Source organism: Hemitrygon akajei, chromosome 27 (genome assembly GCF_048418815.1).
Source record: "Hemitrygon akajei chromosome 27, sHemAka1.3, whole genome shotgun sequence".
Classification (NCBI taxonomy): Eukaryota; Metazoa; Chordata; class Chondrichthyes; order Myliobatiformes; family Dasyatidae; genus Hemitrygon; species Hemitrygon akajei.
The window spans coordinates 53,980,206-54,007,079 of NC_133150.1; the positions used below are offsets into that span (position 1 = coordinate 53,980,206).

General features: G+C 46.3%; 2 protein-coding genes across 8 annotated transcripts in view; one reads left to right on the top strand and one right to left on the bottom strand.

Annotated features, from left to right (window-relative positions):
• Positions 1-1,538: 1,538 nt before the first annotated feature.
• Positions 1,539-20,476, bottom strand: LOC140717423 (beta-1,4-galactosyltransferase 3-like). 4 transcript variants are annotated; one of them, XM_073030993.1, is made up of 8 exons: positions 20,400-20,476; positions 13,302-13,596; positions 9,813-10,048; positions 8,359-8,549; positions 5,472-5,594; positions 4,785-4,802; positions 2,919-3,023; positions 1,539-2,338 (listed from the first exon to the last, which is right to left on the bottom strand). In XM_073030993.1, the coding sequence occupies exons 1-8, from the start codon at positions 20,400-20,402 to the stop codon at positions 2,134-2,136; spliced, it is 1,176 nt and encodes a 391-aa protein (XP_072887094.1). In that variant the 5' UTR covers positions 20,403-20,476; the 3' UTR covers positions 1,539-2,133. The 4 variants fall into 4 exon arrangements, with proteins under 4 accessions (XP_072887094.1, XP_072887096.1, XP_072887097.1 ...); XM_073030995.1 differs by lacking the exon at positions 20,400-20,476 and adding an exon at positions 20,110-20,242; XM_073030996.1 differs by lacking the exon at positions 20,400-20,476 and adding an exon at positions 19,041-19,145.
• Positions 20,477-20,478: 2 nt separating this feature from the next.
• Positions 20,479-26,874, top strand: part of LOC140717422 (ubiquitin carboxyl-terminal hydrolase 2-like) — a 46,084-nt gene continuing 39,688 nt past the window's right edge. For all 4 annotated transcript variants that reach the window (XM_073030989.1, XM_073030991.1, XM_073030990.1 and 1 more), the window contains exons 1-2: positions 20,479-20,616; positions 25,375-26,242. In XM_073030989.1, coding sequence (XP_072887090.1) covers positions 25,409-26,242 — 834 coding nt within the window. In that variant the 5' untranslated portion in view covers positions 20,479-20,616; positions 25,375-25,408. The remainder of the gene's footprint in view (positions 20,617-25,374; positions 26,243-26,874) is intronic.

Consider the following 26,874-nt stretch of genomic DNA (forward strand, 5'->3'; position numbering starts at 1 on the left):
CCCATATCCATAAAACATCGGAGCAGAATTGGACCACTTGGCCTATCCATTCTGCTTCACTTTTCCATCATCTCTATTGTTATTACTAAGCCCCTTCTCCTTGGTAATAGCAACTACACTCACTAAAACCCTATCAAATGTTGAAAGGCCTTGATACAGTAGATACAGAGAGGATATTTCCTATGGTGGGGAAGTCTAGGACTGGAAGGCATGGCCTCAGAATAGGATGCCCATTTAAATGAAGATGAGGAGGAATTTCCTTGGCCAGAGAGTGGTGGGTATATTTAACGCAAAGTTTGACAGATTCTTGATTAGTCAAGGCATGAAGGGATACGGCGAGAAGGCAAGAGATTAGGGCTGAGAGGGAAATGGACCAGTGGGCAGAATAGGTTTGATGGGCCAAATCGCCTAATTCTGCTCCTATATCTTATGGCCTTATGGAATGCAGTGCCGTGGTGAGAGGAAAATTGTCGATATTCAACATAAGGAAGGGTAAATGAGGAGGTTAATGATGCATGAGACAGAGCTGGAGCTGTAGTAATAGGGAACAAAGGAAGGACCAATGAACTAAGTAAGTATTTTGCATCCATCTTCACTGTGGAAGACACTAGCACTATGCCGGAGGTTTGAGAGTGTTGAGGTAGAAGTGAGCAAAGATACCATTACCAAGGAGAAGGTGCTTGGGAAACTGTAAGGTCTAAAGCTACATAAATCATCTGGACCAGATGGTGTACACCCCAAGGTTCTAAATGAGGTGGCTGAAGAGATTGTAGAGGCATTGGTAATGTTCTTTCAAGAATCTATTGATTCCAGACAACAGGAAAATTGCAAATGTCACTGCGCTCTTCAAGAAGGAAGGGAGGAAGAAGAATGGAAACAATAGGATGGAATTCCAGTGAGTACAGGCCCAAAGCTATCGATCAGATCCCATATGGTAACCCTTTCATTCCCGGAATCATTCTCATGAACCTCTTGATGTCAGCACATCCTTTACTGGATGAGGGACCCAAAAGTGAGGCCTTACCAGTGCCTCCTGGAGCCTCAACATTACATCCTCGCTTTTATCTTCCAGTCCTCTCAAAATGAATGCTAACATTGCGTTTGCCTTTCTCACCACCAATTCTACCTGCAAATTAACCTTTAAGTAATCCTGCAAAAGGACTCCCAAGTTTGTTTGCATCTCAGATTTTTAAATTTTCTCACCATCTGAAGAACATTTTGGTATACTCTTTAACATGATTAGCTAGCTTACCATATTTTCTTTCTTTATGACTTGTTTCAGTTGCCTTCTGGTAGTTTAAAAAAAATTTCCCAAATCTCTAACCTCTCACTAGTTTTTGCTCTATAATATGCCTCCTCTTTGGCTTTTGTGTTGGCTTTGACTTCTCTTGTCAGTCAGTTGTGAGATCCTGGCTTTATATTTCCTCTTTGGGATGTATATATCCTGCGCCTTTTAATTCTATCCCTGTCCCAGGAGTGTATGTCAGTACAGAATAACAGCAGTTTTGCTCAAAATTTGAAAGACAGAGACTAGGAAATTGTACAAAAATTAAACTATTTATCTCCATTTATAGATTTTCACTAGAAAATTAAAACAGAGATTTAAGGTACATTATCAAAAATGACAGACACGCATTCCACACGTTTTCAGGAACAAAGTTTGGATACACACAGACATACAGCTGCACACAGCCACACGCATACACACATAGATACCGTTCCTCACACATGTACACACACACAATTAAAAAGACAGGCTCACACACACAAATGGTGATGCAAGACCTGCGAACGGGTGGTCAGACACACTCCAGTGCACCCATGACCACTCACATACACAAGGTGATTACCTGCTCCCCAATGTATCCAGCAACACAGATAGCGATTCCCACAACGACACCGTAAGTCTGTGCCCCCTAACCAGCTCTGGCTGGGACAGCAGGAGTGGGGGGAGAGATGCTGTGGTGGGGCGAGCGGTAGCTGCTGAAGATCTGACTGACCCACAGCCCTATCCCACCAAACCAATACTCTGAGCATGGCCCAGCCAGACACAGCCCCAACCCATTGAGTCCACGATTTCAGCTGACTCCAGTATAAATATACAGCAAGACTTTTGAAGGTGGCAGGGGTAAGTCACACTCCCCTCGACCTCTGTGACAGAGAAGCCCCTGCAAGTGAGGGGGGTGTGAGAGTCCCTCGCTGCTGTCGAGGAGCTGGGCCAATGTCCGCGGTCACGTTGGTGAACAAAGGAAGCTGCTGGCGAGCAAGGATAGTATAGACCAGAGAGTTCATCCCATCCTGGGTCCAGGACCGGCGAGTGCGGAGTAGTAGGTCAAACCTGTTGAGGGGGTTGGGGAGGGGAAAACCAGAGACAGCGGAAAGGGAGGGAGAGAGAAGGAGAAGTGGGAAGAGAGAAGGGTTATTGGGGGGGAGTGAAGGGGTAATTGAGAGTGAGGGAGGGGAGAAGAGAGAAAGAATGACAAAGAATGAGAGGGAGGACAGAAGGAAGGTGAGAGAAGTCAAATGAAGTAAGAGACAGATAAAGTGAGAGAGAAAGGGAGAGGGATATAGAGATGGAATGAGAGTATGACAGAAGAAGGGAAGAAGAGGAACAAAGGAGGATGGAATACAAACCAGAAGTGAGCGAGAGAAAGCAGATTGAAAGTTAGAAGAAATGTGACAGATAAGGGAGAGGAAGGGAGGGAAACAGAAGATGTCAGTGCATGATTAAACTGCTGATCACTCCCCACTCCTGCAGCTGTACCCACCCCAGAGCAGGCCACATCCATTGGAGAAGAACGCGCTCCCACAGGTTCGCATAATGCCCCAAGACTGATCCAGTCATGAAGGCCACCTGCCTTGCTATACACACAAACCTCCCTTCCATGTCCTCCCCATTCTCTAGTCCCAACACACACCTCCGTGGGTTCTGCTCATTTCCTTGGTCCAAGTTGTGTTTGATCATCTTGTAGCGCCCCAAAGAGAGAGAGGGGCGGGAGATGCTCATACCGGCCAGCTGCAACCTGTGGAACAGAATATATAGTATGTGAAACAGGCATTGGGACTTCTGGGGAAGGAGGGGAGAGGAGATAGAGATAAAGATAAGGAAGACAAAGAAGGGGAGAGCGGAGAGAAGAGAGAGTGGCAGAGACCGGAAGCAGGAGGGAGATGAATGGAGGAAGACCATATAGTGAGTGACAGAGACAAGGTGCAGGAGGGAGATGGATTGAGAGAGGCAAAGACAGGGAGAAGGGAGAGAGATGGAGAGAGACCAGATAAAGAATGAAAGAGTGGCAGAGACAGGGAGCAGGGGAGAGAGAGATGGAAATAGACCAGATAGAGAGTGGCAGAGACAGGCAGAGATAGGGAGAAAATGAGAAAGGTAGACAAAGAGGAAGAAAAAGAGAGCTGTATCAAAGAAAGACAAAGTGAAACAAAAACAAGAGCAAGAGATTCATGACAGTTGCAGAGAGAGAGTGTAGAGAGAGGGAGAAAGGCAAGGAGGCAGGAAGAGAGGCAGGTGCTTAGGAAGGGAGAGGTGAAGATAAAGAGCAAGGGAGAAGTGAGAGGTAGAAAGAGTCAAACTGAGAAGACAGGGAGAGAGCGACAGACAGAGGGAGGCCGGGAGCAAGAGGGAGACAGACAGTGGGGGACAAAAGGGTGCAAACACATAAAACAGAGACATGCATACCGAGAGGTGGTATGCAGAGAGGAAAAAGGGGGAGAGGATGGGGAAAATAGTCAGGTAAGAAAGGGGTCAAAGAAAGAGGCTAGCGTGGCAAAAGGAGATAGTAATAAATAATTAAATATTAACAAGAGGTCACAACACTAAGACTAACAAGCAACAGTGTGAGAGAGTCATATTAACATTCATGGGGATAGTCAGTAACACGTGATACAGGGAGACGGTTTATTGAGAGTGAGGAAGGAAACATCAACTGGGATACAGTCAGTAACACAGGAGCTGGGGGAGAGGGGTTACTGAGGGGCAGTGTGAGGGAGCTGGATTAATGTCAATGGAGGATACTGTGAGTGACACAAGGCTCGGGGGGCAAAGGGTTACTGAGGGAGTTGGATTGTCAGTGGGGATACAGTCAGTGACACAGGGCTCGAGGGAGAGAGGTTACTGAGAGAGTTTGATTGTCATTGGGGATACAGTCAGTGACACAGGGCTCGGGGAGAGGGGTTACTGAGGGAGTTGGATTGTCAGTGTGATACAGTCAGTGACAGTTCTGGTGGGGGGGGTTACTGAGGGAGCTGGATTGTCATTGGGGATACAGTCAGTGACACGGTTCTGGTGGAGGGGGGTTACTGAGGGAGTTGGATTGTCAGTGTGATACAGTCAGTGACAGTTCTGGTGGGGGGGGGGGGGTTACTGAGGGAGCTGGATTGTCATTGGGGATACAGTCAGTGACACGGTTCTGGTGGAGGGGGGTTACTGAGGGACTTGGATTGTCAGTGTGAGACAGTCAGTGACAAGGTTCTGGTGGAGGTGGGGGGATTACTGAGGGAGCTGGATTGTCAGTGGGGATACAGTCAGTGACAGTTCTGGTGGAGGGGGGGTTACTGAGGGAGCTGGATTGTCATTGGGAATCCTGTCAGTGACACAGGGCTCTGGGGAGAGGGGTTACTGACGGAGTTGGATTGTCAGTGGGGATACAGTCAGTGACAAGGTTCTGGTGGAGGTGGGGGGATTACTGAGGGAGCTGGATTGTCAGTGGGGATACAGTCAGTGACACAGGGCTCTGGGGAGAGGGGTTACTGAGGGAGAGTGTTGCACTCACCTTAAATTGCCGGTGTTCCTGGACAGAAAAGTGACAGGAAGATGTAGAATAGTGTGGGATTGGGAGAGAGAATGGAAAATGAGTGATACATCAGGCAAGACGGAGAACATCAGGTACAATTGACAAGGAAAATCAAAGAGGGCTCAGTGACTTGCTCTCCCTCTCTCTTCTTTATTAACATTCCCTCTCAATCACTCTCTTTCTCTCTCTCCTCCTTTCACTTTCTCACAATCTCTGCACATGAAATTACCCACACTGATACCCCGGTCTGAGTTATCGTCTCGGATCAAATTAATTGGTCCAGATTTTATATAAAGGAACAATAGATGCCTGGAGTTGGTTACAGACAGGGATCTAATCCAGATCTTCAGGGAGTTTAAAGTTAGAATAATGATCCCCAGGAGTGCAATACAGGCTAGGATCTAATTCGGGGGGGGGGGGGGTGTTTACATTTCAAATGGGGTTTATAACAGATCAGGGGTTTTTAACAGATTCCCAGTAGCTGGTTACAAGCTGAGATCTAATCCAGGGGTTCAGGGGGGTTACATATTGAATGGTATTTTTTAAACAGATCCCTAGGAGTGGTTTACAGGCTGGGATCTAATCCAGGGCCTTGGTGAGTGATTTTTATATAGAACAAGCATTCTGCAGCACAGTGACAGGGGTACAGGGCTCTTTCAGGATTACCTGGTAGCGATATCATCATCTTCACCCCCCCAGCCCCAGTACTCATTGGGGAATCCATTCATTCGTAGGTACTGCTCAGGTGTCACGGCAGATACACCTCCAAAGTACGTCTTGTACGGCAGTCTGGAAATATAACAACAACAGATTGGTAATCTTCTCAAAACTGTTCCAGGAAAAGTTATGTCAGAACGTAATGGGATCAGAATATGGTATCTGTAATGGTGTCAGAGGAAATGTTCCTTTAATAGTGATTTCTGTGCATGCATGTAACTATGTGCATGCATTTGTGTGTAAAAATGTAGAGTGAAAAGAATCGATCCCAACACAGACCCTTGTGGAACACCACTAGTCACCGGCAGCCAACCAGAAAAGCCTCCCTTCATTCCCACTCTTTGCCTCCTGCCAATTAACCACTGCTTTATCCATGCTAGAATCTTCCCTGTAATACCCTGGGCTAAGCAGCCTTATGTGTGGCACCTTGTCAAAGGCCATCTGAAAATCCAAGTATAAAATATCCACTGATTCTCCTTGTCTTTCCTGCTTGTTGTTTCTTCAAAGAATTCCAACAGATTTGTCAGGCAAGATTTTCCATTGAGGAAACCATGCTGACTACGGCCTATGTTGTCATGTACCTCCAAGCACACTGATACCTCATCCAGGATTATTGACTCCAATATCTTCCCAAAACAAAATGCTGGAGGAATTCAGCAGGCAAGGCAGCATCTATGGAAAAAATGTAGTGTTGACATTTCGACCCCACAGAGGCTGCCTGGCCTCTGTTCCTCCAGCATTTTGTGTGTTTTACTTGGATTTCCAGCATCTGCAGATTCTCTCTTGTTTGTCATCCAACATCTTCCCAACCACTGAGGTCAGACTACTTTCCTTTCTTCTGCCCCTCTCCCTTCTTGAAGAGTGGAGCGACATTGGCAAATTTCCAGTTTTCCAGAACCAATCCAGTATCTAGTACAGGGTGATTCTTGAAAGATCATTACTAATGCCTCCATGATATCCTCAGCCACTTCTTTCATACCCTTGGGTGTACACCATCTGATCCTGGTGACTTATCCACCTTCAGACCTTTCAGCTTCTCAAGAACCTTCTTCCTAGTAATGGCAACTTCACACACTTTATGGTCGCTGACACCTGGAACTTCCACCATACTGCTGGTGTCTTTCACATTGAAAACTGATGCAAAATACTTATTCCGTTTGGCTGCCGTTTTGTTGTTTCCCCATAATGACCTATCCAGCATAGTTTTTCAGCAGTCCAAAATTTGCTTTCGCCTCTCATTTACACTTTGTGTCTGAAGAAATTCTTGGTGTCCTCTTTAATATTATTGTCTAGTTTATTTTCATATTCAGAAATCATATTGATTTCAAATCAATTATGATTCACTGCACAACACTAATGCAGAATAGCTGATCCCCCAGTGGTCTCAACCACGAGCAGCTCTAAACAGCCATCTTGTAGACACTCCAGAAATTCCCCCTTCTGGAATCCAGCACCAGCCTGATTTTCCCAATCTACCAGCATATTGAAATCCCCCATGACTATTGTAACATTGGCCTTTTGGCATGCCTTTTCTATCTCCCATTGTAATTTGTAGACCACATCCTTACTACTGATTGGGGATCTGTATCCAACCCCCATCAGGGTCTTTTTAACCCTTGCAGTTCCTTAGCTCTATCCACAAAGATTCAACACCTTCTGACCCTTTGTCACCTCTTTCTAATGACTTGATTTCATTTTTAAGCAACAGAGCAACACTACGTCCTCTGCCTTCTTGCCTGTCATTTCAATACAACGTGTATCCTTGGACATTAAGCTCCCAGCTATAATTATTTTTCAGTCATGATTCAGTGATTCCTACAATCTGCAATTGTGCTAGAAGTTCACCTATCTTATTCCATATAGTGCATGCATTCAAATAGAACACCTTCAGTATTCACCCTTTTCGATTTTGTCTGGCTTTTACATTGCAACTCATCCTGTTGACTGTTGTGTGTGTGTATATGCGTATATATAAACCCCTTTTAGTGGGCATCTCTGGAAATGCAGTTTGTTAGCCCCTCGCTAACAGCAACTGGATTCCACGGTGAGAAACCCACCTTTCTCAGGCTTCATATGTCTAGAGTGTATACAACTTTGGTCCAGTCAAATCCTTGAGGTTGGGATGTCTTGCCCACCCAAACCCCAGTTTGTGTGAATGCTGTGTGATTTACTGCCGCCCACAATCGCCTGTCGCAAAAAATAACAGAACGTACACTGCATACAATTAATCAGGAGTATACTTAAGAATGCTGACTTACGCAAACAGTTATTAAAGGAAAGAAAAAAGAAAAAGGGTCCATTATACTTAAACAGTGCACGGTGCAGCTCAAATCTTGAACTTGTCTGTAACTCGTGTGCTGGACCCTCGGTCTGTGTGAAAGCACACACCAACTTCTGAAGGTCGTTCGAAATCCATCTTGAACAAACAGGCTCACCCATGGGAGTATTGGTCCTTCCTCTTCAAAGCCATTCATCTGCACAAAGCACTTTGTGCAATAGGGACAGCATCTTCCATCTTCCTCACCCAGCTCCCGCCAACAAAGCCCTCTCTGCCCCGTGTTCTCTAAAACCTTCTCCCAATTCTACCTTCCTGATTGGCTGACACCACATTCCTAAGTTGAAAAATAAAGGCTCTTATCTCAAATCCAAACAAGCTGAAAGCAGAACAGACTGCTCTTACACAAAATACCTACAGCATTGAAGTAACGCCCTGGTTAAGATTTTATATGTGTACACACACGTGCCAGGATATCAGGGAACGTTCCTTTAACACTGATTTCCGTACATGTGAGCCCGAGTGAGAGGGACTGCTGCATTAACAATGTGTGTTACTCACTGGTAGCCGAACTTGTTCATGGCGATGGAGACATGCTTCGGGTGATCAGGGTCGCAAGTGTAAATGTTGTGGTCGTTCTCTGGGATGAGATCCACGTCGTGGAGGAAGAGGCAGTCCCAGTCTTCATCCTTCATCGCTTCCTTCACGCCCACGTTCAGCAGCTTGGCACGGTTGAAGGTCTCGTTCCCAGCCTGGGCAGCAGGAGAGCGATGGGGAACACATTATCCAAACTGGAGATACTGGACCAGCAAGCTGGTCATCCAGCCCCTCTAGATTCTGCTACATGGCTACAGGAACAGGTTGTTCAGGTTTTCACCCAGCTGGAACATGGGGACAGGAGGCCATTCAGCCCCTTTCCTATCTCATACACAGGGACAGGAGACCTTGATAGCTTTTAGAGGTTGTGGTAGGTAGAGGGAGGAATTGGAATGCTGTTAGCATCAGAATTCTGTTATAGGGGAGGGTGATATCAGGGGGTCGGTTCAGGAGGGGTGGTCATCGGATTTGTCGCGGTGGAGGTATGGAACAAAGTTGTGGGTGGGGAGAGGCGTGGGCATGGAGAAAGGTTGGATGTGATAGATTGTAGAGGAGCAAAAGCAGTGAACAGGAAGGAAGGTGAAGGGAGCTGATGGTTGGAGGGTGTGTGGAAGTTTGGTGAGTGATTAGAAGGGTTGGAGGTTTGGTGGTTGTGGCAAGGTTTGGAGGGGTTGGATTGTTGAAGGCTGGGGAGCAGTAGGACAGAGCGAGGAAGATTGCAGGGCTGAGGAGTGCTGAATGTTTGGAGAGTGCAGGGAAGGCTGAAAGGTGAGGAGAGGTATGTGAGTGGAAAAGTGGGGAGGGTTATGGAGGAGGAGTGGGTGTTAGAAGGGTTGGGGGGTGTGGAGGGTGAGAATGTTTAGGGAGTGATGAGGGATGACACTGAATGTCCTGTTGAAGGGTCTCGACTCAAAGTGCCGACAGATATTTTCCCTGCAAAGATGCTGCCTGACCCCCTGAGGGATGAGGGGTAGTATTAAATGTCCTGATGAAGGGTCTGGACCCAAAGTGCCGACAGATCATTTCCCTCCGCTGAGCTCCTCCGGCACTTTTTGTGTCGTATGTGTCATCTCTCTTGTGTCTTTATAGGGTGCGTGTGGGGAACAGTTGCAGATGAGAGTGGAGATAGAGTGGAAGACGGTGGAGGTGTTGTGGTGTGAGGGATTGGCAGGGAGGAGTGGGGCTTGCATAGGGATGGGGAGGGAGAGGTCAGTCTCATGTGGTGGATAACATAGAACCCGTTCTGTACAGATTGGAGGGGTGGAGAGTGATTAGGAGAGTTGGAGGGTGGGGAGGTGGAGTGAGATGGGGGAGGGACGGAGGAGTTGGGTGGGGTGGGAGTGATAAGGAGGGTTGGAGGCTAGGGTGGGGAAGGGATGGGTATGGTGGAGAGGGGAGAGGAGCTGGGTCAGTCCCACCTGGTGAATGACGTAGAGCCCGTACTGTAGCTGCTGTCGCTGCAGGAAGGGGTGTAGGTAGTAGAGGAAGTGCCGAAGGTGAGGCTCCCTGTGTCGGTGCGGAACAATCACAGCCGTCCGGTGACGGGCCTGGCAGTTCGGCGGTGCATAGAACCCTCCCGGCCTCACCAGAGGGTTCCGGACCTGGATCTCATCCAGTGAGGGCGTCCGGTTAAAGGAAATGGCCAGTGGGCCAACTGTGAGGGTGGGAGGGGGGGGGGGTGGGGTAGATGGATGGAAGTTAGTGAGAGGGGTTGATGGGGAGAGGAAAGGGAGATTAAGTAGAAGGGGGGTGTTGGAGAAAAGAGAGGAAGGGGGCAGAGGATGGTGAGAAGGGTGTGGGACAGGAGGGAAAAGGATGGGTAAGGGGAGGGAATTGTGAGAAGGGTGGGGGGGAGGGGAGGGAATATGTTGGTGATGGAGTGTGGGGGATGGATCAGGGAGGGGGAAGGAGGAGGAGATTGGAGGGGTAGTGGGAGGAGGGATGGGGGAGAGAATGAATGAATGAATGAATGAATGAATCATTGCCAAAAAAAGCCAGCTAGAGCATTCTCCCCACCTCAGTCCAACATTTACACCCTCTCACGTCTGTCTCTCCATCACAATTCAATTGCTCTTCTTTCCTGCTTCCTCACATCACTGGCTGGTTCTCCAATTATGCACATTGACTGGTTCTTCATTTTCTGTGGCCACAGTTATTTTAAACCAGTGAGTTTTTCTTCCACCTATACAGTGCAGGATCAACCCTCTTGTCTACACTGACAATGATGCCAATATAACAGACCCCAACACTGCACATCCATGCATTCCCTGCTAGTTTCCGCATTTTCCTAATAGTCTCTTGAAAATTGTTATCACATTTACCTTCACCATCACCTAGGTCTTCCACTCTAGGTACCTACCACTCCCCAGGTACAAAAAAAACTTGCCTCATAAATCTCTTTTAAACTTTCCCTCTTGCACCGTAAGTTTAGGCTCTCTGTATCTGTACCTCGACATTACTCACCTGGGAAAAGAGACTCTCACTGTCTGCTCTATTTATCTCAGCTCACTTTACCTGTAATGCTGCTGAAGTTTTGGGGCAGCAGTGAAGGTCCCCCATCTGTCTGCCCTTGGCCATGAAACCAATTTTGGTCTTGTTTCCACAGGTTCCTTCATCGTGTCAGTAGCCCTGATTCCAGCCAGCATAGATCTCTGAGTCATTGAGGCATGCAAGCCTCTAAACTTTGACAAGGTTGTGGTCCTCAGCTCACTCATTCCAGAGAAAACATCCCAAACTAATACTCTCTAATCCAGGCAGTATTCTGGTAAGCCTCGTCTGCACTCTCTCCACAGTCTCCTGTGATGGGATGACCAGAACTGCATACAATACTCAAAAAGTAGCCTAACCAAAGTTTCATATCCTGCAAGAATTTGATACAGACTTTTATACAGAACACCTCCACTGATGAAGCATGCTGAATATGTCATGGTCCCGATCGTTAATTCCCTGTCTTGCTCCTAATTTCCTTTGATTGTGCCACGGTTCCGACCATTAATTTCCCAATTGCTTCTAATTCGCTTTGATGACAGCACACCTGGTTTCCATCAAGAACTGCAGTAATAAGACCCCCGGCATCACAACCAGTAGTTGCAAGTTCGTTGGTCTTCTTCCTGTGAGACAACTACGTTTCCCGACTGCTTAGAACCATTTGTTCTAAGTTTAGCTCCAGTTTCAAGGTTTACCGATGAGACTCTGTCTCACTGAGTCAAGGCTCCATATCAGGGCTCTGTGTCAAGATCCGTCCTGTTTGCTGTTTGGCGTTTACACCCGTGTAAGCATCCGAACTCAATCTCAGTGCCTGTGTCCTGTACTTGCGTTTGCTTCCTTCGCTCCTTGCAACAGCAATTCTTTACCACCTATCTACCTCTGTTGTCACTTTCAGGGAGCTATAAATCTATGTTATCTAGGTCCTGGGCACAATCGATTCATTCGATTATGAAAAAGGCACGTCAGCGACTGGGGGTTTGAGGAGATTTGTTATGTCACCAAAGACTCTCATAGATTTCTACTGATGTAACGTGGAGAGCATTCTAACTGGTTACATCACCGTCTGTTATGAAGGAGCATCTGCAATCTGCACAGGATTGGAAAGTTGCGAACTCAGCCAGTTCCATCGTGGGCCTCCCGAGTACTGAGTCACGGACCTTGCCTCAGTATTTCTGTACTGCTTATTAAGATTATAGTTTTAATGTACTTCTCATTGTAATTTATATTATTTTTTATCTATTGCACTGTACTGCTGCAGTAACACAACACATTTCATGACATACGTCAGAGACATTAAACCTAATTCTGATTCTGTGGACGCATCCCAAGTACCCTCTGTACATCAAGGGTCCTGCCCTTAACTATACAATTTCCTCTTACATTTGATCTCTCAAAGTGCAACATCTCACACTTGTCCGTATTAAACTCCATCTGCTATTTCTCTGCCCTCAGTCCCAACTAATCTCTCTCCTGCTGAATCTATATCCTGCAAGCAACCCTCTTCACTCTCCACAACTCCACCAAGTTCTGTGTTGTCTACAAACATGCAAATCAGCCCACCTACATTTTCATCCAAATCATTGCAATATATCATAAACACGGGAGTTCCCAACACTGATCCCTGTGGAACACCACTGATCACAGACCTCTAGTCAGAATAACGCACCTTCACTGCTACTCTGTATTCTACGGGCAGACAATTTTGAATCCAATCTACAAACTCTCCAGGGGTCGCATGTGCCTTAACCTTCTGGATCAACCTACCATGAAAGAACTTGTCAAAAGCCTTCATTCAAATCCAAGACAACAACATCAACTACCCTACCCTCATCAATCACTTTTGTCACCACCACAAAAACTCAAGTTGATAAGACAGGACAAAGCCATGCTGACTGTCTATAATAAATGCCTGCCTTTTCAGGTATGCATATAACTTATCCAGAAGAGCCTTTTCTGTAGCTTTCCTTTCACAGATGTAGGGCTTACCTGTCTATAATTTCCTGTTTGTCCCTATTGAGCTTCTTTTAGGTTGTAGTACCCGAAGCTACAACCCTAGAAGTCCTCTTTTTCAAATTTACTGCCTAATTTGCTAAGTTCCTTTTGCAGGACTTCATCTGTTTCGTGCCCATATTAGGAACAAGAACAACAACATTTGGAGCATCTGGTTGAGGAGTGTCTGACAAATGAATCCCCCACCATCTTACTTTGCCTTCCCTGCTGTAAAGCCAGTCCTCAGCCCACCTCCATTCATTGCTTCCCCACTCCTGTTGTTTCCAATAACCCCCCCCATTCTTATCCCTTTGTCTCCACCACACCCACATACTCATTGCCTGCCTCACAGCTCACATTATCAACATTCCTCCACCTCAACCCTCCCAGACAGACACACACACACACACACACACACACGAGCCACTTACCTAGATGGGGAGGTTGCTGGGGGCAATAGAAAAGGTGTTGGGTTCCTGGTACAGGCTGCTGGATCAGGCTGATGTTGGTGTAGACGTCCTGCGTCCTGGAGTAGTCCCAGACAGGCTGGGGCCCCCGCCACAGCAGGGAAGCCACGCTGCGGATCCCGCCGAATGTGTAATAAAGCAGGAACAGGAGCTGTGAGGCCAGGAGCAGGCCAAAGGTGCACTGTCGGTCCCAGCAGGAGGGCAAGGAGAGACACCGCATCATCCTAAAGTGCATGCAACAGCCGTCAGCCTCAGGACCCTGTAAACAGAGGGAAATCATTTATTGCAGAATGTAATGGGGATCATTAACCCCTATTTCTGTAATGGAAGAGTTGTTAATCCGAGGAGTCATTAACCCCAGGATTGTAAAGGATGAAGATGAGCCATTAACACTGACATGGTAATGGAGGAAATATTATAGCAGAGGACCTGGAGGAGGGGACAGACAGATGGGATGATGTCATTGATAGGCAGAATCAGGGTGATGGACAGCTGCATTTGAGATGGTCATGCTCAGTTCTGTGTGTATATGAATTTTAAATAAACTGAAATGCTGGAAATTTGAAAGACAAAGTTACAGAAAATGCTGAAACACTCAGCAGGTCAGGCAGCATCTGTGAAGAGAGAAAGTCAATGATTCACTTGGTCAGAACCATTCTGACATTCATGAACTTTCTAAGCTGACTGTGTCTTTTTCTACAGATGCTGTCTGACCTACTGAGTATTCTAGCATTTTGATTTTTTTGGTTTCAGAGAATTAGGATGCCACAGTAGTGTAGCAGTTAGTGCATTTCTATTACAGCTCGGGGCGTCAAAGTTCAGTGTTCAACTCTCATTGTCTGTAAGGAGTTTGTAACTGTAAATGAAGTCTCACAGTCTGCAACTGACCCAGGTGGAAGAGGAGGGGTTGGTCCTTGAGGTCGTGTTAGACTTGTTGTAACACTGCAGGAGGTAACAAACAGAGGTGGGAGTGGGAATTAAAGGGACAGTAACAGGGAGCTCACGGTCACTCCTGTGGAGGGAGCTCAAAGTGATCACTCCCCAAGTTTGTGCCTGCTTTCTCCAGTGTAGAGAGGAGCTCAGTGTGAACACCCAGCAGGCTGACTGGGACTGACTGAATCACTACTTCACCTGAGAGAGGAGGTGAAGGGTCAGGTGTTGCCCTCTTGTGGTTACTGGGGAAGGGGAGGGGTTGGAGGAGCAGTTCAGGGAGTCACAGAGGGAGTGCTCCCTGTGAAATGCTGAAAGGGAGGGGGCAGGGAGATGTGTCTATTGGGGAATCTCATTGGAGTTGTGGAAATTGTGAAGGACTATCTGTTGGGACAGTAGGGGGATAGCAAATCAAGGGGGTGTAATCAGGGTGATGGACAGCAGGGAATGGTGGGTTAAGGGTGGGGTCAAAATGACAGGCATTAATCAAGGTCTGGGTGCCAGACCTCAGAGGGTGATATCTCTCTTTTTCATTCTCATTCTGGTTCCCCTCTTACCCCTAGTATTCTCCTCACTTGCCCATACCCTTATTCTGGTGTTCCTCTTACTTCCCTTTCTTCCATGGTCTACTGTCCTCTCCCATCAGATTCCTTTTTCTTCAACCCTTTACTACTGCTGCTGCTGCCACCACTGCCACTACAACTACTTCTTTTTCCTCCTCCTCCTCTTTAGGGTGGTTGGCAGTCCAACTTAAAGATCCATTTCCGCCACCAACTGGACTGGAGTAGAGAATTGGGAAATAAAACCATTTCTATTTCTCTTCTAAATAAAAAGCTAACTTGGCGGTTGGCAATCCAACATAAAGGTGCGTTACCGCCACCAACTGGACTGGAATGTGGTGTAGAGAAATGGGAAATAAAACTCCTACTAGTTCTTTATCAAATAAAAACTAAGTTACCCCAGAAAGTCCTATAGATTGTAAATAATGAAAGACAACAGTGTGAATTACATTAAAGTCACTTGCACTACTCAGTGAAGTTTTTAAATGAACCCCTACAGATAGCAGTGAAGCCTGCATTTGCTTTCTTTCAATCTCACATGCTTCAGATTGTAAAAGAACGTGTTCCAACTATTTCATAATGATGACAACATCTACATACCCCAGAGTGTTGTTTTCCAACCATAAGGAATAATTAAGCATTCTGAGTCAATATAAATCCTTCCCTTTATGTTTTACCCCCTCTCCCATCAGTCCAACAGTTTTATGTATTCTGTAAAGGTTCTCCCCTTATGCCCATTATCCCACAGGTTTTGCCATAATCCCCTAATCCTTAACCCCACCAATCCCTTAGTTTCTGATTTGCGAAGTGGAAGGTCTATATCAGGAGTAGGCAACCTACGGCTGAGGGGTTTTCTAGCATGTGTTATTCATTAATTTGAGGCAAAACGTAACTAGATGTATTTAAATGGATAATACCCATATTTCAAGTTTTTTTAATGGCATTTATCTGGCCCACTGTCCGCACATTAATACGCCATCCAGCCCACAGAGGCAAAAATGTTGCCAACCCCTAGTCTATATCCACAGTTGAAATTTTAACAGCTTTTTTGGCCAAATGATCAACCCTCTTATAACCCTCAACACTTCTCTGTGCAGGGACCCATAAGAAAAAGACAGGTAAAGCAATACTTTGAATATGAAATAAAGTTTAAAGAGCTTCCAGCAGTAAATCTGACCTACTACTGGAAATACCTGTTTTAGGACTAGTCAAAGCCGAAAAAGAATCTGAACAATTTGCAACTTTGCAAGGACAAATTTCCTCCTTCACTATAAGCTCAAAATGATGGCAACCAATTCTGCTGTACATATTGATAAATGGTTAAGACATTACTTTATTGTTAGCTGTAATTCAGGCACAAAAACAGCCACACCAACATTCCCAGTAAAATGACCCATCAGTAAAAATGGTTAATTTTCCTTTACATATTGATGTACCAAAGGATTCTCAGGCATATTGGAATCCTTGGACTTCATTAAATCATGCAGCCTAAAATCAACTAAAGCTATTGGAAAAAACAAAGGCGGGATTATCAAAAATGCAATAGTGGGACATACTGCATAACCCAGCAAATCCATATTTCTAGCTTAGCAAGAACCCAGACACCCTAAACTAAAAATGCTCTTCTTGTGATGTTCTCAATAGTCCTCCAACACACTTCTAACAGGGTGATCATTTCTCTGCCCCCTCAAGTTAACCCAGTATGTTAACAACAACTTCAATCTCCGCAACTGTAAGGGTAATTGTCCCATTTCAACCAGTAAAGCTAAAACAGGAAACAACCTTACTGCACCACAACACAGTCTTAAAACCCTGTGCTTGCATCACATCCAAACATTTTAAAGTTGAAGATGAAGGTGAGCCATAAGCTATAATCAAGTACAGATCTTATTAAACAAATATAAATGGTCAAGAGATTTTTGTGTAGCACCCCAAGAATGCCCACATAGACACGAGGATATTTAATGGCCCTTTACATTTGTCAATTATTGTACTAATATGCTGATTCCATGTCAGTTTATAATCCAGGAACATGCCGAGAAATCTTACCACTGACACTTCAGGAGTCTGATGATATAATTTCAAATTAAGTGCATGTCTATTGATTCTCTTTGAAGAACATATAACATATCTTAGCTACTGAATGCTTAAAACCCCATAAACTTGCCCTTTATTTGATCTTATTAATTGCTAATTGCATCCTATATACAGTTAAATTGAAATTTCTACCTCTGATCCAAAAAGCTCCATCATCTGCAAAAAGTGATTTATCCACCCCAGCTCCTATCTCAGAGAAAATATTATTAATCATACTAATAAGTAATAAAGGACTATAAATACTGCCTTGTGGGGTCCCATTCTCTCTTATAGAAGCCAAATACACCTTACCTGCACAGACAGTCCAAGTAAAAAACACAGAAAAAATATATATAGCCTTTCCCTCACTCTTAATTTCCATAATTTAATCAAAAGAACTTCCCTCTAGAACATATATTATGTTTTTACAATTTCAAAAAATACTGCTAATAAAACTGAATCCAATGTCTTTACAAAATTTGCTTTGAGAAAATGCTGTATCACCTCTTTTTCCAAAATATAATTCAACCGCTCTATTACCATACATTCTATAAGCTTACACAAATGGGACGTTGGTGATATTGGTCTATAGCTAGAAAGATCCGACGGGGGTTTCCCGCGTTTGAAAATAGGTACCAGTACTACCATTTTCCATGAGGGGGAAAGATGACCTAAACTCCAAATATGATTCAAAAATTTTAATATTATCTCAATATAGTAGTCAGCCATATGTTTTAACATACAATAACTTATAACTTCCTTTCCTGGAGCCACCCGATCTGTATTATTAATAGCTTTCTTAAATTCACATAAAGAAAATGCTACATCACTATTATTGCTACAGCTGGTTTCAAACATATTAAGGTATTCACTTAGATCCTTATCCCTACATTGTTTAACCACTTCACTTAAATTATCTTGATTACGAATTGCAGCAAATGACTGAGTCAGTAACTCAAACTTCTCTACTTCAGTAGTAATCGGGTTACCTTCTTTAATTAATAATTGAATATTCCAAACCCTACGAATCCACATTTTCTTAATTATTCCCCAAACATCTCCAAGTTTAATATCCCTTCCAATATTATCACAATATGACCTCCAGTAAACCTTTTCTGCAACCTTCACCACAGCCTGTGTCCTTTTATACTTAGTGTTACTCGGAGACTGCTATTTCTTAACTTCCCTAAACCACTTATTTCTCTCCCTAATTGCCTCTGCACACTCCTCAGTCCACCATGGTACAGCCTTTCTCCTATTACTTTCCCTTTTAATAGGAATCTTTCACCATTGTTTGAAGAATATTGTGACACAACCTTTCATTGCAGAATTCCACATATTCCTCAACATTCACCCCTGATAGACATTTATCACCTAAGACCTTAAATTTCTCCTAATTTGTTTTACCAAAATTCCACCTCCTAAAAGTGGTCTCCTGTCCCAGGTATAAATCCCGACCCAAGCTTATAAATATAGGAAAATAATCACTCTCCAATGTTTCATCTCCCATGACATTTCACTCACTCACTCCAGGCAGAATGTTTGAAACTAAAGTTAACTCTATAGTTAAATTAAAGTTATATCTCCCATAACTTAACAAGGTTGTTAAATGAAAATTATCAACATTCAAAAATTGTAATGAAGCCTGCATTTGATTTCTTTCAACCTTATATGCTTCCATATTTCATGACAAAACCTACACAACCCAGAATGACATTTTCCAACAAGATTTAGGGTATAATTAAGCATAGTAAACCCATAATATACCAGTTGGTAAGAGTGGGCTCCCTCCCTCTGACCCTCAACACAGAAGCTCCCTCCCTTACTCCCTGTATACCCATGATTGTATCACCACCCACAACTCCAATCTGCTAAATTTGCTGATGACACTACACTGATTGGTCTAATCTCAAATAATAATGAGGTAGCCTACAGAAAAGTCATTACCCTAACACAGTGGTGCTAAGAAAACCTCTTTCTCAATGTCGCAAAAACAAAGGAGCTGGTTGAGGACTACAGGAGGAATAAAGACAGGTTAACCCTTATTGACATCAATAGATCTGGGGTTGAGAGGGCGAAGAGCTTAAAAGTTCCTTGGCATAAACATCACCGAGGATCTCACGTGGTCTGTACATACCGGATGTGTGGAGAAAAAGGTGCCTCTTTCATCTCAGATGGTTGAAGAAGTTTGATAAGGGCCCCCAAATCCTAAGCACAATTGAGAGCCTCGCTGCCTGGTATGGGAACTGTACTCAATTTCAGAACTCTGCAGAGAGCAGTGCAGACAGCCCAGCATATCTGTAAAAGTGAACTTCTCTATTCAGGCCATTTACAAAGAGGTGCGTAAAACAGGCCCGAAGCATCATTGGAGACCCGAGTCACCCCAACCACAAACTGTTCCAGCTGCTGCCATCCAAGAAACGGTACCACAGCATAAAAGCCAGGATCAACAGGCTTTGGGACAGCTTCTTCCACCAGGCCATCAGACTGATTAACGCATGCTGACACAACTGTACTTCTAAGCTATATTGTTGTAAATACTATTTATTGTAAATTACTATAGATTGCGTTGCACATTTAGACAAAGATATAACATAAAGATTTCACACTTCATGTATATGATGTAATAGTCACTTCATTGCCAAGTTGTTTCAAAATAATTCCTTCCCTTCTTGTTTTGCCCCCTGCTCCCATAAACCCAACAGTTTAATGTATTCTGTAAAGGTGTCTCACCTTACCTCTTCCACCTACCCCCACCCAGTTCCCCCTAAACAGGCCTCACCTATCACCTGCCAGCTTGCACTCCTTCCCCACCTTCTTATTCTGGCTTCTGCCCATCCTTTCAAATCCTGATGAAGGGTCTCCAGTCATGGGGCAAAACCTAAAAGTGATGAATAGAGGACTGGAGGTATTACACAGATGCTAATAACAATAGCATGTATTATTCCCCATTGATGCTGCCTGACCTGAGCATTTTGTGGGACAGAATCGGGCGGGATCTGAGTGTGATGGACAGGTTTGTGGCGTCAATGAAAGGGCGGAGTCGGTTTGACTGACAACTGTGATGCATATGAAAGGGGCGGTGCCTGGCTGACGGACGGCAGAGGGTAAGAATAGGCGCAACTGCGGAGGCCGGTTCGCCCGAATCCTGGGTGAGTCTGCGGGACTTCGTAGAGACGTTGCGAAGACGCGGACTGGATACTCACTCGGCGCCGGTCTACGGCGACAGCTCGCGGCGCTCAGGCCTAGACTGGCAGCGGTGCGGCGTAGCGTCGCCACGCTGCGGCGTCACTAGACCCACCCTGCACTGACGTCACTTTTTACATCATGTACCATGTGTCATCAACCCAACCCGCACTGACACGCCCCTTCTGTCGATCACCCCAATGACATCACCAGTTGTCCAGCTAATCGCTCCCCTTATGTTTAAATGCCGATTGTAGACGAACTATTCGAATAGGTACCGGCGAAATAAATGCGCGGCTTGGGCCAATACCATTAATGCTCTCCTTTCCCTTTAAGATGGCGTCGCTGTTGGTTATCAGCGCCAAACCAACGCGCGACCGAGGTGACGTCAGTCGTATCCTCCGCAGCGTCTCCTAAACAAAGGGCGCAATGACATCAACCCTGCACGTCGTGCGTCAATGACGCCTCGGCCTGTGGGGAAAATCTAAGATGGCGCAGTTGTCGTCGGCGGCAGGATTGCTGCTGAGGTAAATGTTTTGTTGACGGGAGGAGAAGCGGGTACAATTTGGGTCAACGTGCTGAGTGGTCAGGGTACTGGGGATGGACGGGGGGAGGCAGGATAGGTGGGAATTAATCTGGGACCATGTGGTTCTTGTACGGGGGTCACCGGGAGGTCAGACAGTTTCAATCGCAACACCCAGGGGGTGGGTCCTACAGGTAACAATCAGTAAATCCAATGCCGGTCAATTATCAATGACTAAACCCAATGCTGGCCAATAACCAAGCAATAGAAGCTCATCCGTGTAAACAATTAAATGCAGTGGCCAATCAGTAGACCCAGTAATGATCAGTAATCAGTGAAAAAGACCAAACATTTGTTAATGTGCATCTAGAAATGGCAAAAATCGTTCAGACATTTGTCAGTCAACTACTGGTTCTATTACTGGAAGCTCTCCTCTTGATCCTGTAATTTGTTCTCTTTCCATTCATCTTGTGGAGACTGATAGATCCTGTTTCTAACACTAAGCACCGAGAGTCTGATCAAAACTGCTCTGCATAATATAAACACTGTCAATAATGCCCACCTTTTATCTTCTGAGCAAAAACTTTAAATCGGCATTCCATGCCCATGAACTCTGCTACTCCCTCTTTGACTCCAGCCCCAATGTGTCTACCCTAGCTCCCTTTGCTCAGACCATCCTTCACGCTATCCCAGGAGCCATTCTGGGAAACCCCTTCTGCAAGCTTTCTCGAACCTTGAATGTGGCCACTGAAATGGGCTGAGACACTGGGATTTGCAGTCAGACCAGTGGTGAGTCCAGGCTCAGAATTGCCTTCCTGCTTTTCTTTGTGGATCCAGACTATCACCTAGTTCCCCAGTGCTCACCCCTTAATACCTGTCTCTTTCAGGATTGTCACTCACTTCCATCCAGGTCCCTTGTTCAAACACCATGGAGAATAATCTTGACTATGTTAACTCCTTCGACCAACGTCAGAATCACAGTACAGGCAATTCAGTACACTGACTTAATTCTGGGATGTACGAGCATTTTCAACAGCCTCGCACCCTTCCTCCTCTCTCCACATCCTGCATCTTTCCCCCTCTCCCTCACTGCATTTACCCCTGGTAGTCTTCATTTTCCTCCACCTGATCCTGACCCCTCACTGGGAAACCAACCTTCCCATTGGCTTTCTGCTTTTCCTTCCCATTACCTTTATTCCGTGACCCTGGTCCATGAGCTGTTCACTGTCAGGACCCTCATTTTCCGTTGCCCTGTCTGTATCCTTCATGCTTTGAAATTCTCTCCATCAGTGCCACTTCTGTTCCAAGTGTCTCCAACCACAACTAAAATCCCTTGTCAACAAGTAATCTGCTGGAGGAATTAGTGGGTTGAGCATCTAATCACAGTTTCTGTTTGATCTGCAGATTTGCTCAGCATGTTGTTCACTCTTCCAAATTTCGGTAGTGCCTCTAAACTTCCCCATTTACTGGAACTGCATTGGGAAATCCCATCCTCGCCCTCCCCAGACTCCCTGTATTTTAAAGAACATTCAGTGAAGAACCCCAATCCCCACCCTCCCCAGAACCCTTGTATTTTTCTGAAAATTCAGTGAACCCCGATCCCCCCACCCTCCCCTGAGCCCTTGTATTGTTCAGAAAATTCACTAAGGAACCCTGTCCCCCACCCTTGCCAGAGTCCTTGTATTGTCCAGAAAATTCAATAAACCCCAATCCCCACCCTCCCCAGAACCCTTGTACTTTAAAGAAAATTCAGTGAGGAATCCCAAAACCCACCCTCCCCAGAGTCCTTATATTTTACAGAAAATTCCACAAGAAATCCCAATCCCCACCCTCCCCGAGCCCTTGTATTGTTCAGAAAATTCACTGAGGAACCTTGTCCCCCACCCTCCCCAGAGCCCATGTATTCTTCAGAAAAATCAGAGAGGAACCCTATACTTACCCTCCCCAGAGTCTATATATTTTTCAACGCTCAGAACAGGACATAAGGCTGCATTAAACACTTTTTGTGTTTCATGAAGCCTGATTTCCAAGAAGCTAATTTTAAATCCTGACTTGTGATGCTGTCTGTGTGGAGTTTGCACCCTCTCCCTGATGGCTTTCCCTGAGTGCTCCGGTTTCCTCCCACATCCCAGGGGTACTGTGGGGGGGGGGGGTGGGGGGGGTCAATGAATTTGCTGCTGTTAATTTGCTCTTACTGTAAGTAACTGACAAATAGATCACAAATAGATCAAAAAGGTGTTGATAGTTGTGTGCGTGGGAGAAGCAGTCCAGGGTGACGGGGAGAAGGAAGGATTGGGTGACTGGCATTGCTCTGTTCAGAATCGCATGTTGGGGTCAAATGGCTTCCAGAATCATAATTAATATTTGAAATGTATCACTATCGCTTCACTCTCAGTGTTAAACTGCAGCCACCACTTGACTGCCCAGCCATCTGAACTCCCAGCCAGCTTCAGCGTCCTCCTGACTATTCAACGCAGCTCCAAGCTGTGTATATCTAATGGTATATGCTCAATCTCCCAGGCAGAGTCGCAGTGAGATTCTTCAGGGTATTTATCCCTTGAGCATTTGCACTCTTGATCTCCTCAGAATCATGTGTTATAATATGATCACCTCTCTGTCCTCTAAACTCTGATGAATATTGTCAAACTGATCTCAACCAGGGGACTCACAGACCAAAGCCACCTCCCCAACATCCCTGTTCTGGCCCCCTCAGCATCCCCAATCGGTCTAATCTCCAGCTAGCACTGCCCCACTATCCTCAACCTCGCTAGTGAGACCACCTGGGATGGACCTAGTCACCCTTCTCTGCACTGCCCCTCCAACACTGGGAGATCCCCTCCTTAAATGCACTCCAGGTGAGGTTCCATCAAAACCCTATTTGCTACTACTGATCGTTCCCCACTGTTACACCCTCCCCCTGTATTAAAAATCAGCCAGTCACTTGCCCCAGGAATGACTTACCGTCCTGTCATTCTGACCTCCAGTGTTCTGCTACAGGGATACTAGATCCTTCCAAACCCAGAGTCCTGACCCTTCTCCATTTACAGAACATTCTGCCACTCCATCACAGATAGCTGCTTCACCCTTCCTTGCAACTAAGATGCAGCTGGTTCATATCTTTAACACTTCCTTTTTTCTGCTGTTGATAAGAATTTTGATGGGAAAGAAATAAATTTCACTTGTCCCCCATAAGCAGTTATTGATACTGTAATTTCTATGATTGCAGTACACTTGCTCCCTGACTGTATTGAATTTTTGAATTGAATTTATTTAAATCTTACATCCATCTCACAGTGTGAGGGAGTAAAAATCTTTGTGTTCTGACTCTGTTGCAATGTACAGACATGAATTTATAGGTCTAATGGCTTGTAGAAAGAAGCTGTCCCGTAGCCTGTTGATCCTGGCTTTAATGCTGTGGTACCATTTGCCAGATGGAAGCAGCTGAAACAGTTTATGGTTGGGGTGACTGGTGTCCCCGATGATATTTCAGGCCTTCTTTCTGCACCTGCTGCTGTAAATGTCCTCAAAGGAGGGAAGTTTACATCCACAGATGCACTGTGCTGTCTGTACCACTCTGCAGTGCCTAGCCATCAAGGTTGTTGCGGTTCCCATACCAGGCAGTGATACAGCCAGTCAGGATACTCCCAATGGTGCCCTGTAGAAGGTCTTGAGTATTTGGGGGCCCATGGCGAACTTCTTCAGTCACCTGAGGTGGAAGAGACGCTGTTGTTCTTTTTTTGCCACACAGCCGGTGTGTACAGTCCAGGTGAGATCTTCGGTGACATGTATACTGAGGAACTTGAAACTACTCACCCTCTCAACTGCAGGCCCATTGATGTTGATCGGGCTGAGCCTCTGTTCCTCCTGTAATCCATGATCAGCTCTTTTGTTTTTTGGACATTGAGGTTGTGTCAGGGTATTAACCACTCCTCTGTAGGCTGTCTCATCACTGCTAGAAATGAGGCCAATCAATGTCATGTCATCAGCAGATGAGAGCTGTGTGTGGCAGCACAGTCATGCGTGTAAAGGGTACAGTATATTCCAGATCTCATACTCTCAGCAGCCTCACACACCTAGCATCCCTATTGCCACTTCCCTCACAAACCTGTGACACCTATGGTGTCTTCATAGATATGAATGCAGTTCCTTCACACTTTACATCAGTAAATCCCCTCTGCCCCAACATCACTGACTATCCCCACCGACAATCCAACTGCTTCATAAACCCCTCTCCCCAAGAGCCCTGTGTCGCTGACTGTATCCCAACTGATGTTAATCCAGTTTCCTCAGTAACCCCTCTCCCTGTGCCCTGTGTCACTGTATACCTACTGACCCCTTTATCGAGCCCCTGACCCTGGGACTCAAGTAAACCCACTGCCCCCTGCAACCTGTCTTACTAACTGTATCTGCATTGATATTAATTCAATTCCCTCATTGCCTTGTGTGACTGACTATCCATAGGTAGACCCACCCTCGCACCCTGTGTCACTGTCTGTCCCTAGATGACCCTCACCCCAACACCCTGTGTGACTGTATGTCCCTAGGTAGACCCACCCCCAACACCCTGTGTCACTGTCCATAAGTAGACCCTCACCCCAGCATCCTGTGTCTCTGTCCCTCAGTAACCCTTCTTTCCCCATTGACTTGTGTACTGACTATGTCCGCACTGATGTTAATCCAGCTCCCTCACATCATCTGTCAGTTATCCCTCTCCCTCATTGCCCTGCCTCACTGACTGTATTTGCTCTGCTTCCCTCCACAGGGCCGTCATTCCTCCAGCCTCACCGTGATGAGAGATGCCTCAGCCCTCTTCACTCCGCCCCCCTCATCACAGCCACCTCCTCCCTACTCCCCTGACCCCAAGACCTACCCGCCGTCCCCTGCCTGTTTCAGCCCGCCCTGTACCGAGGGACCCCAGTCAGGAGAGGATGGCCCCCCGTGGGGTGAGGACCAGCGAGCTGCCTCCTGCCAGCCGCCAGCCTCCAGCTAAGCCTCGCCCTCTGCCCCCAGGGCCTGGACCACTGGATCAGAGGGGGAGGAGACTGGAGACAAAGAGTCGGGGGCCTCGGGCTCAAGTGCAGCCCATCCTCTCCAGCTCCTCCACAAAGCGTGCCCCCATCCGGGCTGATCACTCGCTGGGGATGAAAATTGCCCTGCTACCCAACCCATCTTCCTCCACCTCTTCCTCCTCCCCTTCTTCCTCCCCCTCCTCCTCTCCCTCTGCCTCGCCCCCTGCCCAGCCCTTGCCCGGCTGTTCCCGGGACCACTGGGGTGTGCGGGAGTGCCTGCGCAGCCTGCCTAGCCCTGAACTCCGCCGCTCACCCTCCCTGGGGCGGTTGGAGATTTCAGAGCGGGTGTCCAGTCCTGAGCTCCGCCGCTCGCCCTCCCTCGGGCGGCTGGAAACCCAGGAACGGGTGCCTGTCCTGAGGCGCAGTTCCTCTCTGCGGGGGCTGCGTGGAGATCTTGAGGCGAGGCCAGCTGGGGTGATGGGAGGGGGAGGAGGAGGGGGATCAATTCAGCCTGGGCTAATGGATCCCCTCCCTGGCACCTCCCGGACTTCCAACAGCTCAGCGGCGCCCTCTCTTGGCCGACAGAACCACCCCAGCCAGGAGCAACAGCACAGGAGCCAGGTGAGCCTCCCTTCGCCCTTCATCAGCTGCCAAGCTCACTCTAACCACCCTCTCTTGGTCCACAGCTCTGGCCACTCATCCCCATGCTGTTCCCCTCACCTCTACCTCCCCCAACTGGTTTCCAATCTCTGATGGACCACGGTGCCCCTTGGGCTTCTCTGTCTCCCCAGCTCTATGATTTGGAGCACTCACCATGTTTTGTTACATAGAACACAGAACATTACAGATCCTTCGGCCCACTATGCTGTGACGATGTATATAAACCTACTCCATGATCAATCTAACCCCTCCCTCCTATGGAGCCCATACCCTTATTTTTCTTTCATCTATGTGCCAATCTAAGAGCCTCGTAAATGTCTGTATTGTATCAGTCTCAACTACCACCCTCAGCAGTACTTCCCAGGTACCCAGCACTCTGTGTAAGAAACCTACCTTTGACATCTCATAAATTTTCCTGCAGTCATCTTAAATGGATGTCCTCTGGTATTGGCCATTATCACCCTGGAAAAATGGCAGTGCTAATATCCGTAAGACCATAAGATGTAGGAGCAGGATTAAGCCATTGGCCCACCTCGTCTGTTCTGCCATTAAATCATGGCTGATCCTCAGCCCCACTCCCCGGCAGTGGCCCA

What these genes read in the sequence shown, in the direction of transcription:
- LOC140717423 (XM_073030993.1), bottom strand. An exon ending in GGCTCTACGTCATTCACCAG is followed by an intron (nt 8,550 to 9,812) that starts GTGGGACTGACC and finishes CCTGCTGCCCAG; the next exon opens with GCTGGGAACGAGACCTTCAA. An exon ending in ATGAACAAGTTCGGCTACCA is followed by an intron (nt 5,595 to 8,358) that starts GTGAGTAACACA and finishes TTATATTTCCAG; the next exon opens with ACTGCCGTACAAGACGTACT.